The sequence below is a fragment of the Mobula hypostoma genome, chromosome 1 (assembly GCF_963921235.1).
Source record: "Mobula hypostoma chromosome 1, sMobHyp1.1, whole genome shotgun sequence".
Taxonomy (NCBI): domain Eukaryota; kingdom Metazoa; phylum Chordata; class Chondrichthyes; order Myliobatiformes; family Myliobatidae; genus Mobula; species Mobula hypostoma.
Window position 1 is genome coordinate 140,427,571 of NC_086097.1, and position 12,101 is coordinate 140,439,671.

At 39.1% G+C, this 12,101-nt stretch overlaps 1 protein-coding gene across 3 annotated transcripts in view; it reads right to left on the bottom strand.

Annotated features, from left to right (window-relative positions):
* The window catches only part of bbs9 (Bardet-Biedl syndrome 9), a 389,410-nt gene that overhangs the window by 281,725 nt on the left and 95,584 nt on the right, over window positions 1-12,101 (bottom strand). For all 3 annotated transcript variants that reach the window (XM_063039451.1, XM_063039528.1, XM_063039590.1), the window contains exons 16-17: window positions 4,680-4,820; window positions 3,813-3,908 (exon numbers count right to left, since the gene is read on the bottom strand). In XM_063039451.1, coding sequence (XP_062895521.1) covers window positions 3,813-3,908; window positions 4,680-4,820 — 237 coding nt within the window. The remainder of the gene's footprint in view (window positions 1-3,812; window positions 3,909-4,679; window positions 4,821-12,101) is intronic.

Here is a 12,101-nt window from a genome sequence, read left to right on the forward strand (position 1 = left end):
AAGTTGTTGCCCATACAGCAAGCTCCCCCTCTCCGCACAACTGATTTGAATCCAAAGGAATGCAGTTTGGCACCAGTGGCATTGCAGGAGTTGCCAGACAGCATTTAACTCAACACAGGACTACTCCAGGGTCTTGATTTCCAGATTTTTCCCTCTGAGTTTACTCCAAAAGCCTTCCCCTTGAGTGGGCATAGCCACAAGGCAGTGAAGGTTTGACATCAGAGTATTTGTTCTCCAACCATGGCTGGTGAGTGCCAACTGCTCAAAGTGAATGGTTTTAAAGTGCTGGTAACCTGCCTTTGCCCCTTCTCCTGTCAGCAGAATTGGTTCCATTGGACTTGGTGATCAACCACATGTGAAGGCCAGAAGCTGGACTTGGCTGTCAGAGGCTATTTGAGAAGAACACCTTTGGAAGCACTTAATAGGTGTGGGAGCTTATCTCTGCTACTCCCCCTGGGCTATGACAACCTTAAAGAACCTGTTATTGAAGTGATTCTAGATAATGGTAGTGAATTTAGATGAAAAAGTAACTTGTTTAAGTGTCCAGCTGGTCACTGGATTTAATGTGGTCCCATCCACACAAATACAATGCCTATATCCAGTACATAGCTCTGCATGTTTACAATGAAATGGACTGGCATGGATTAGAATGAAATGGTTTGAACATTGTGTGTAGGACATCTCTCAAAAATCAAGCAGTAAAGCTAGAACATAGAATAGCACAGCACAGTACAGGCCCTTCAGCCCACAATGTTGTGCTGACCCTTAAACCCTGCTTCCCATATAACCCCCCACCTTTAATTCCTCCATATACCTGTCTAGTATCTGTTATCTGTCAAGTAGGGGGCCGTGCACAATTCTGATTTGATGGAGACAGATGTGAGAGCACGGAGGAACATCTGGAAAACTTCTGAAATGCCCGTTTTGCTGCCGCTGCTACTATGTGGTAAGCGGAATCTCCGGAGCCGAAGGCCCCGAAATCCTCGGCTTTGCGTGTTTCAGTGGCTGGGGAGAGGTCAAAGGCGCTCGGCAGAGGATGGCGCTCGGGAGGCTATATCGGAGAGGCTGGTTGGAAGCTCGAAGTTTTCGGACGGATGGACTCAGTGTCGGCTGTGGTCGGCTGCTTCCAAGGCATCAGCAAGTTGACGGTGCCTGGAGGTTTATGGCAGGGAGTCTCTCCCTTTTGCCGCCTGCTATCGGGGACTCGGGAGTCGATCGACTCGGGACTTTGAGACTTTTTTTTTTACTGTGCCCATGGTCTGTTCTTCATCAAATTATGGTATTGCTTTGCACTGCTGTAACTATATGTTATAATTATGTGGTTCTGTCAGTGTTAGTCTTTGGTCGGTCCTGTTTTCTGTGATATCACTCCGGAGAAACATTGTATCATTTCGTAATACATGTATGCATTTCTAAATGACAATAAAAGAGGACTGAGTGTTCTCATAATCTAATCTAATCTAGTAGTTTCTTAAATTTCACTAGTGTATCGGCCTCCACCACTGACTCAGGCAGTGCATTCCATGCACCAACCATTCTCTGAGTAAAAAACCTTCCTCTAATATCCTCCTTGAACTTCCCACCCCGTACCTTAAAGCCATGTCCTCTTGTATTGAGCAGTGGTGCCCTGGGGAAGAGGCGCTGGCTATCCACTCTATCTATTCCTCTTATTATCTTGTACACCTCTATCAGGTCTCCTCTCATCCTCTTTCTCTCCAAAGAGAAAAGCCCTAGCTCCCTTAATCTCTGATCATAATCCATACTCTCTAAACCAGGCAGCATCCTGGTAAATCTCCTCTGTACCCTTTCCAATGCTTCCACATCGTTCCTATAGTGAGGCGACCAGAACTGGACACAGTACTTCACGTGTGGCCTAACCAAAATTTTATAGAGCTGCATCATTACCTCGCGACTCTTAAACTCTATCCCTCGACTTATGAAACTAACACCCCACAAGCTTTCTTAACTACCCTATCTACCTGTGAGGCAACTTTCAGGGATCTATAGACAAGTATCCCCAGATCCCTCAGCTACACCACACTACCAAGTATCCTGCCATTTACTTTGTACTCTGCCTTGGAGTTTGTCCTTCCAAAGTGTACCACCTCACACTTCTCCGGGTTGAACTCCATCTGCCACCTCTCAGCCCACTTCTGCATCCTCTACACTATCCACAACACCACCAAACTTTGTGTCGTCTGAAAACTTGCCAACCCACCCTTCTACCCCCACATCCAGGTCGTTAATAAAAATCACGAAAAGTAGAGGTCCCAGAACAGATCCTTGTGGGACACCACTAGTCACAACCCTCCAATCCAAATGTACTCCCTCCACCACAACCCTCTGCTTTCTGCAGGCAAGCCAATTCTGAATCCACCTGGCCAAACTTCCATGGATCCCATGCCTTCTGACTTTCTGAATAAGCCTACCATGTGGAACCTTGTCAAATGCCTTATTAAAATCCATGTAGATCACATCCACTGCACTACCCTCATCTATATGCCTGGTCACCTCCTCAAAGAACTCTATCAGGCTTGTTATACACCATCTGCCCTTCACAAAGCCATACTGACTGTCCCTGATCAGACCATGATTCTCTAAATGCCCATAGATCCTATCTCTAAGAATCTTTTCCAACAGCTTTCCCACCACAGACGTAAGGCTCACTAGTCTACAATTACCCGGACTATCCCTACTACCTTTATTGAACAAGGGGACAACATTCGCCTCCCTCCAATCCCCGGTACCATTCCCGTGGACAGGTTTGGTGATAAGTGTTTATCAACGCATGTGAAGCACAAACTCGAATCTGTGGAGAACTTGACATTGTGTTCATGATTATATCCTTAGAGTTTAACTGGAATACATGCAGGAGACAGAGTTATCAATAAAGGAATTATGCCCTTGGCATCATTCTCATTCAAAAGAGAATAATATAAAACTTACAACACAGGGAAAGGCAGAAGTCAACCATAAATTTTAGACTTTCAAGTTAAACTGGAAAAGAGTACATAAGTACACACAAGTTTTCTAGACTACTGGCACACTCAAATAAAATTTGATGCAGAGGAAGTATTTGGCACTTATTTTTTCTATACTTGTCACCAGGATGAAACAAATATTTCACCACTAATTCTTGATTAGCATATTCAGTGTGAAAAACCTACTCCACATGCCACACACTTAACTGACTGGGAAGACTTACTTTTATCAACATTGTACTTCATTTCTGCTTGGAACAAGGACAGCTACAAAGTCAAAAAACATCAGTCTTACATAACAATAAGAAATCTGGTATGAGAACTAATAAGCTCAGTAAGCAAAACACTATATTTCACACATCACTTCACCCAAACACAAGAATCAACAGTCTCCTTAAAGATATTCCTGGGCAGAAATGGGTCATCCATAACCTGCAATTCTTTCCTGATTGCCAGAGGCACAAGGTCAGTAAATAACAGAAGATCTCAAAACCCACTTAGAATAAAAGGTTAAAGTGATACTTAAAGCATCAAAAATTGAAAGCAGATATTTTTCTCTCTATAAACAATGTATATCAAATTTTTTTAAAAAGTATTACAAAAGCACTTCTTAGGAGCTGATATTACCTTCCAAGCTTATTTATACAATATGATGCTGCATTCTCCTGTTAAAAGAGGCAAGGGACAGAGCACAAAATTGGAAGTAGATTTAAAAGAATAATTATAATTCTTGAAATGAGATATGTGCCCTTATTGCATGCTGTACACTAGAAGTAGTTGTAGTTGGTTAATTTGAAGGCAGTTAATGGGATAATCAAAGATCATACTCACTTGATGTCTTTGAGGCTAAAACTGTAATCGTTGACCCTGAGAGTAATTTAAATCCCAAAACATTTATCTGTTCATGATCTGACTCTCCAAGAAAATCTGTTTTTATAAACAAAAATGGAAAATGAACCGAAATGTGAGCATAACAAAGCAACAGCCACGCATACAGCTTTTGCCAGAAGTTCAACATAGAAATTGCTCAAACTGGACTTTGTGAATACAATAAAATTACACATCTTTAATAAATAAATTAATTGACTAAAATATTTAAATATTTGAAAATAAAAATTGAACTTCAAAAGGCAAAAATATTTCATTACAGTTCACAAAGATCTTGTCTTGTGTTGTTATGTAGGGAAATAATTGTGGTGCCATTTACTGTATAAAAGCATAGCTAAAGAGTAGAAAAATTAATTCTGTATTACATACACATGATAACAATTACATGTACTGAGCTTATTACAAGTTCCAAATAGAAGAGATCTACTGAGGTTCTGAGTCTCCATCTACCCATTAAGATCTTGAGTCCAGTTCTGCACTGATCTCATTAAACCCAGCATTAAAGTGCTGCAGCTGAGCTTAATATCTGGGTTAATTGTTGCCTAGTACCTTTTGCAAGGCAAGAACAAAATAATTTCCAGCTGCAACACTCAATAATCAGGCTCATAAATGAACCTATAAAGTGCCACTAAAAAGTGTCACGCTCTTCACCAGAAAAAGTAAGACAACTGAGAAAAATAAGATGAATAAATTGCATTACATAAATATTAATTTTATATGCAGCCACTATTGACGGTGCCTTGTTAATATTTGTTATTCTATCGTAATTGGTAATGACATATACCAGCTTTACTGGTGTAAAGTGCTTACCTGGAAAAAGAACTGCAATGTTTACTGGTGGCTTGTTTGTATCAATTGTAATTTTATGAACAGCATTCTTACATGGTTGAACTGGTTGGCAAATTAATTTGAGAGGCAAACTAAATGTGCGCTGTACAATTCGAGGTACACCTGCAAGGCAAGATTACTGTTAACATTTCTGAATTAAGATCTGCATTATCCTGCTCAGTTTTTAAGCTATAATTGGGGAAAAATTACTGCTGAAGTATCATTGACTTCAAATATTAACTCCTTCTTTCTCCACGCAACTAAGTATTTCTAGCATTTTCTGTTTCTATCATAGTCTTTAATTTTATTTTTTATTTCAGAGTAATGCCTTGCTGTGTAATTGTTTCCCCATGATTCTCTACCTTTACCCTAACAAACTTTTGGCGATGAGACAAGGAGGAATTTATTCCAATGTTCTCTGCAATTATTAGTGGTTGTGCTCTGTATATTATCACAAGAACTATGGTTTCTGAGCCAGGATCAAGATTTGTTCTCTTCAAAGGTCTTTTAATTTCTGTGTCAGGAAATAAAAAACTTTTGCAAAATTGGCTTAATGAAAAAACTAGCCATATTTAAACCCATAAGATATGCAAACAAACTATTAGTAGGGCTCTGCTTCCATAACAATCTCATTATCAGACTCTTCAAGTACTCTGCTTCAAAATTTACAGTGTTGTATAGTGATTAGGATTTTTGCTGTTGTGGTAATAAACTTGGTGTTCATTATAATAACCAAACAGCCAAATACTATTACAATAAATTGCCAGTTATTATTGAGAACAGCTCTACAGAATTGTATATTATCAAGTATGAGACTTAAACTCACATGTGCATAACACCTTTAAGGCATTCCAAGGTGTTAGCAAATATGAACATTTGAAGTAGGAATACAAAAGTCTCTTGAATCTGCTGCACTATTTCATATGATAGCTGATCGCATTAGTAACCTCAAATTTGCATTCTTGTCTGGAAACATGAAATATAGAAAAGTATAGCACAGCAACTGGTCCTGCAGCCCACAAGGGTTGTGCCAAACTAACTAGTAATCAAATGCCAAATTACACTACTCCCTTCTGCCTAATTGTCTAAGAGCCCTTTGAATGCCTCCACTGTACTTGCCCCCACCACCACCCAAGGCAGCACATTCCAGGCACCCATCATTCCCTCCAAGTGTTACAACAAACTTGCTCCACATATTTCCATTGAAAATACTCCCTCTCCCTTCAAATGTATGTCATCTAGTATCAGACATTTTAACCCTGGGTAAAAATAATGACCGTCTCCTCTGGCGTGATTCTATCAACCTTAACAGTTCCCCTCAGCCTCTCCACAGAAAACAACCCAAGTTTGTCCAACCACTCCTTACAACACCTGTCTAATCTATGCAGCATCCTGATAAAGCTTTTTTTTAAAAAAAAACCCTTTCCAAAGCCTTCACATCCTTCATATTATGTTCTTTCATGCCCTGTTTATCTTCCATCATAATACTCAGAAGACTTCCTTCCACTGCCCTTTGAGGAAGAGATATCCAGAGATTCATGATCATCTAAAAACTTGCATCATCACACTTACAGAGGTGTCCCTTCATTTTTAAATAGTGATCCCCTCGTTCCCAAATATCCCACAAAAGAGAATATCTTTACATCAATTCTGTGATCATTAATGTTTTAATTAAGAACTCTCACACTCTTCTGAGCTCTAGTGTATAGAAACTTATCTGTACAATGTTTCCTCAGAAGTCTTATCACCTTTTCCAGATGCACAATACTCCAGAACTGTAGTAAAACTCCTTGGTGTTGCATTTACTTTCCCACCAATAGGTGATAACATGTTGTTAGCTTTCTTAACTAGTTATTGTACCTGCACACTAGCCTTATGCAAATTGTGTACTAGGAGATTCAAATCCTTCTGCAGTTTCTCACTGTTTATGATATGATTTTTTTCATTCTGTCAAGATGGACAAGTTTACATTTTCCAATATTTTACTAGAGATGTTTGCCAACTCACTTAACCTCTTTCTAGCAGCATTATCAAAGTAATTTGACACGAAGCTACATGGGGATCAACTACGATAGTGATCAAAAGTTTGGTCAAACAGGTAGGTTTTGCGGAAAGAGAAACAAAGGGAGGAACAGATTTACATGGAGAGTTCCAGAGCAGAAAGACCATCAAGTTACTTCTCATACCCCTAAAGCACTTTACAGCTAATAATGTTCTATTGAAGTGTGGTTGCTGTTGAAATATGGAACAAGCAACAAATTACCATAAAATAGAAAAGTGAAAATGACCAATCTTTCAGAAATACTGGTCATACTACAAGGAAACAGCTTGCCACCTCTTCCTCAAAATATTTCAATGAGATCCTTTTCATCCACCTGAAGATAATTAATACTCAGCTTGATGTCACATTGGAAAGATGGTAAAAAAATCTTTCCAGTTGTTGTTCACTGGACATAACTAAGTGCATGAAAAGATAAGCCAAATTCAAAAATGCCTGCAATAAGGGATTTCTTTTCACATTTTCTATATGGTGTGTACTCTGATGTTCTCAATGCATTTGTGTATATTTAATGTAAGCAGTTGTGGTGAGATATAATGTGACCATTACTGAGTTATTGGAAAACAAAGGAAACATTGATAAAAACAACACACAAATGTATTATTTTGAAATATTATACCAAATGCAGTGTATATAGCATTAACATCAGTAAAAATTTAATTTTGGCAGGCAGATGGAATAGTCCATGGTGATTTTTTTTCCAAAAGCCTGGATGTTAAATTGCAAAACAGTACGTACATTAGGAACTTTTGGCACATGCTGCTAAAAGACGCAAGTACTGGAAAATAGAAAGTACTGTAGAATTAGATTAGGAAGTATGAAGCACATGACTTAATGGTGGAGCTGTGCAACTTTCTTTGAGGTTTTGGAGAGATCAGAACTCATTCACCATGTAGTAGATAACTACTGGTAAGATTTAAAAGTTATTGTGGAAGATTTTGTTCATTATTAAGCTACTTCATGATATGTTCCCAGAGTAGTTTAATTTCCAGGGTTCAAGTAAAACGAAATTAGTAATTTGCACATGCATTATGTATATACTTAATCACCTAAATACCACATACCAATTGAAAATAGTTGTAGCTATGGTTACCTGTACATGTATTTTCACCGCCCTCTGGTTACAGCTAACAAGTTCGTTGATTTTCATCTAATCTGTTGAACAGTTTTTAAAAGATCATTTCTAACCAGATCTTTGATTTTCCATTTAACCTCTACATTAATGTAAATCGTTACCATTCCATGTCAATGACAAGACTACTTCAAGTTATATGTTACAGTAGAATTTTGAGAAACTGAAACAGTGCATTTTAATTCAGGAAATCATACTGTGAAGCATGTTTCCATTTCCTATCCAAGATTCCACTCAGAGATTTTACAATCTCCAGTTTACTGCGAAATTTGACTGCATACTGGGTACATTTCTCTAACATTAGATGTACCTTTGAAACCCTTGAAACCTTTTAAACATGGAGCAGCTTTAACGCAAGGGACTTTGTATTACTGGTCCATTGGTTTTAAGTTATATTCATTATGTTTTGTGGATAAACATTATAAATGGCCCTCAATAAGTGCTTGGAAACCATACATTGTGCTTAAAAAAAAATTAAGCTTCACTGAAGCCCAACTTATGAGAGGCAAAGTATGTTAAAAACAAAACCTGAAAAAGGGAGGAACTCAGCTGGTCAAGTAGCAGCTATGGAGGCAAACAATGGAAGCTGACATTTTGGGTTGAGACCCTGCATCAGCATTGAAAAGAAATAAAACATTTCCAGTATATCACACTACTTAAGGGGGTCGGATAAAAGCTGGTGGATGTTAGGTGGAGCCAGATGGCATGATGGTCAGATGGAATAGGGGAGGGGTGGAGAAGTAGGAGAGATGAACAAAGGAAGAAGAAAAGCAGGTGGACAGATGAGTGTGTATGGGAGGAGAGCACTAGGATGTGTATGGGAGGAGAGCACCAGGAGTGCGGGTTATCTGAAATTAGAAAATTCAATATTCACATCATTGTAAGCTATTCAACCTATACACTAGCAATATTTCCTGTTCCCTCTCAGTCTTGATGTAGGGTTTTGACCCAAAATGTAGACCTTCCTTTCACAGATGCTGCTTGACTATCTGTGCACTTTAGGCATTGTTTTTTTTTTACCCTAGATGCCAGCATCCGCAAACTCTTTTGTTCATTTTCACAAATATCTAAGATGGAAATCTTGGACTAACCAACAAAGAGTAACTAAAACTAAACAGGTATAAAGTGATGAGAGGTGGGGGATGCCAGGGGCAAGGCACGTGGTGAGATGGTAACTACACCTCTATTTTATAGTAGAATACATCACAAAATACTGCTGATGAACTAACAAGTTTTATTTATTTCTGAAATTCAATGTTCAGTTAAGAATTGAAAATGGGATTACTGAATTATGAAAATAGATAATGTTCTTGGAAATGGAGCTTAACATGAGAAGTTGTAAAATAGTCAATCACAGAGGGAAAAAGAACATTATGAGTGGTGAGAAATTGCAGAAATTTTTTTTTTTGGAAGAGGTTTCTGGATGTCCAAGGCATGATTCACAAAAGGCTAGCATGCATGTACAGCAATGAATTATGAAAGCTAACAGAATGCTATTGGTTATTGTCAATGGAAAAGAATAAACATAGTGAGGTTACTCTTCAATTTAATCATGCACTGGTGAGACCACATCTTGAGTACCATGTATAGTACTGGTCTACTTATTTAAGGAAGGGTACTATTGCACTAGAAATAGCTTGGTGACTATCTGGTAAAGGCAGGCTGTCTTAGGAGGAAAATTTAGAAAAACTAGATTTGCTTTTCTAGCCTCCTGCAGGTACAACCGAATTGACAGGGTAGGTTTGCAGTGTAATAAATTGCTGAAAAAAAATCAGCAGTTCAAGCAACATCTGCTGAGGCAAAGTGATGATCAACATTTCAGGTTGAGGGAGAGTCATAGAGTCAGAAAAAAGGACAGCATAGAAAGTCACTTTGGACCATTTATTCCATGCTGAGCCCTTTAAACTGTCTACTCCCATCGATCTGTAATGCGGCCATAGCCCTCCACACCTCTACCATCCATGTATCTATCCAAACTTTTCCTAACTGTTAAAATTGAGCTCACATGCATTACTTGCACTGGCAGCTTGTTCCACACTCTCATGACTCTGAGTGAAGACGTTTCCTCTCATGTCGCCCTTAAACTTTTCACTTTTCATCCTTAATCCATGACCTCTAGTTGTAATCGCAACCAAGCTCAGTGGAAAAATCCTGCTTGCATTTACCCTATCAATAACCCTCATAATTCTGTATAAAATCTCCCCTCAAGGCTTCTACATTCTAGGGAATAAAATCCTAACCTATTCCACCTTTCCAGATAACTCAGGTACTCACGTCCTGGCAACATCCTTGTAAATTTTCTCGGCACTCTTTCAACCTTATTTATATCTTTCCTGTAGGTAAAACTGCACACACTACTCTAAATTAGACCTTACCAACATCTTGTAAAACTTCGACAGAACATCCCAACTCCGACACTCAATACTTTGATTTATGAAGGCCAATCTGCCAGAAGCTTTTTTTAATGACCTTACCTACCAGTGACACCACTTTCAATGAATTATGGACCTATATTCCCAGATCCTTTGATTCTTCAGTACCCTACTATTCACTGTGTAAGAACTACCCTGGTTGGTACTACTGAAGTGCAACACCTCACACTGGTCTCCACTAAATTCCATCTGCCATGTTTCAGCCCATTTTTCCAGCTGGTCCAGATTCCTCTGCAAGCCATGATAGCTTTCCTTACTGCCCACTACACCCCCAATCTTGGACTCATCCGCAAATTTACTGATCTAGTTAACGTTATCATCCAGATCATTGATATAGATGACAAACAAAATGGACCCAGCACCAATCCCTCCGGCACTTCACTAGTCACAGGTCTCCAGTCAGGGGCAACCATCTACTACCACTCTCTGGCTTCTCCCACAAAGCCAACGTCAAATCCAATTTACTACCTCATCTTGAATGCTGAGGAACTGAAGCTTCTTGACTAACCTCCCATGCAGAACCTTATAAAATGTCTTGCTAAAGTCCATGTAGACAACATCCACTGCCTTGCCTTCATCATCTTTCCTGGTAACTTCCTCGAAAAACTCTACAAAATTGGTTAGACATGACCTACTACATACAAAGCCACGCTGACTATCCCTAATCAGTCCCCATCTATCCAAATATCCGGTCACTTAGAATACCTTCCAATAACTTATGTCAGGCCTATAATTTCCTGTTCCATCTTCAGAGCCTTTCTTAAACAGTGAAACAACATTAACTATCCTCCAGTCCTCTGGTACCACACCCGTCACTAAGAATGATTTAAATATCTCCGCTAGGGCCCCTGCATTTTCTGCACTTGCCTCCCATAGGATTTGAGGGAACACTTTGTCAGGCTCAGGGGATTTATCCACCCTAATTTGCCTCAAATCAGCAAACACCTCCTCCTTCTTAATCTGTATAGGGTCCATGAAGTCTTTGCCTCACTTCTATAGACTCTTGTGTCCTTTTCCTGAGTAAATACAATGCAAAAAATTAATTTAAATCTCCCCCATCTTTTTTGGTTCCACGCATGTATTACCATTCTGATCTTCCAGAGGTCCAACTTTGTCCTCTGCAGCCTTTTTGCTCTTAACTTACCTCTAGAATACCTTAGGATTCTCCTTCACCTAGTCTGCTAAGGCAACCTCGTGCCTTCTTTTCGCCCTCCTGATTTATTTTCTTAAACGTTCTCTTGCATATATTATACTCCATTATAACCTCATTTGTTCCTACCTGCCTATACCTGCTATTCACCTCCTTCCTGTACTTAACCAGGGCTTCAATATCTCTTGATGCTGCATCAGGACTCAGAATGTACAGAGAAGAATGTTGCCTATCCCTTTGCCTCACAGATGTTGTTCTTTCATCTGTTTGTTCTTGCTCCAGATGTTTCTTTTGTCTGGATTTGGAAAGCATGCTTCTTCTTTTGGGAGAATCTGGAAGTTGTTTAAAAGAATATAAAGGGACCTGCTCATTTAAGACAGATGAAGCAAATTCATAATATTGGAAGCCAAGATTGAAAGATATTTCTTAAGCAAGAAGGTGAAATGTTACTGTGGGTAGATTGGAGTGATGTGCTGTAGATACGATCAGATTAGCCACAACCTTGTTGAATGATCGAACAGAATAGAAAGGCAAAGTGGCCAACTGCTGCTCTCTATTTGTATGTCCATAAATGATTTACCTTAGCTAGCATTATCAATTTTGCTTTTAAGTTGAACCTTTAGATGCTACA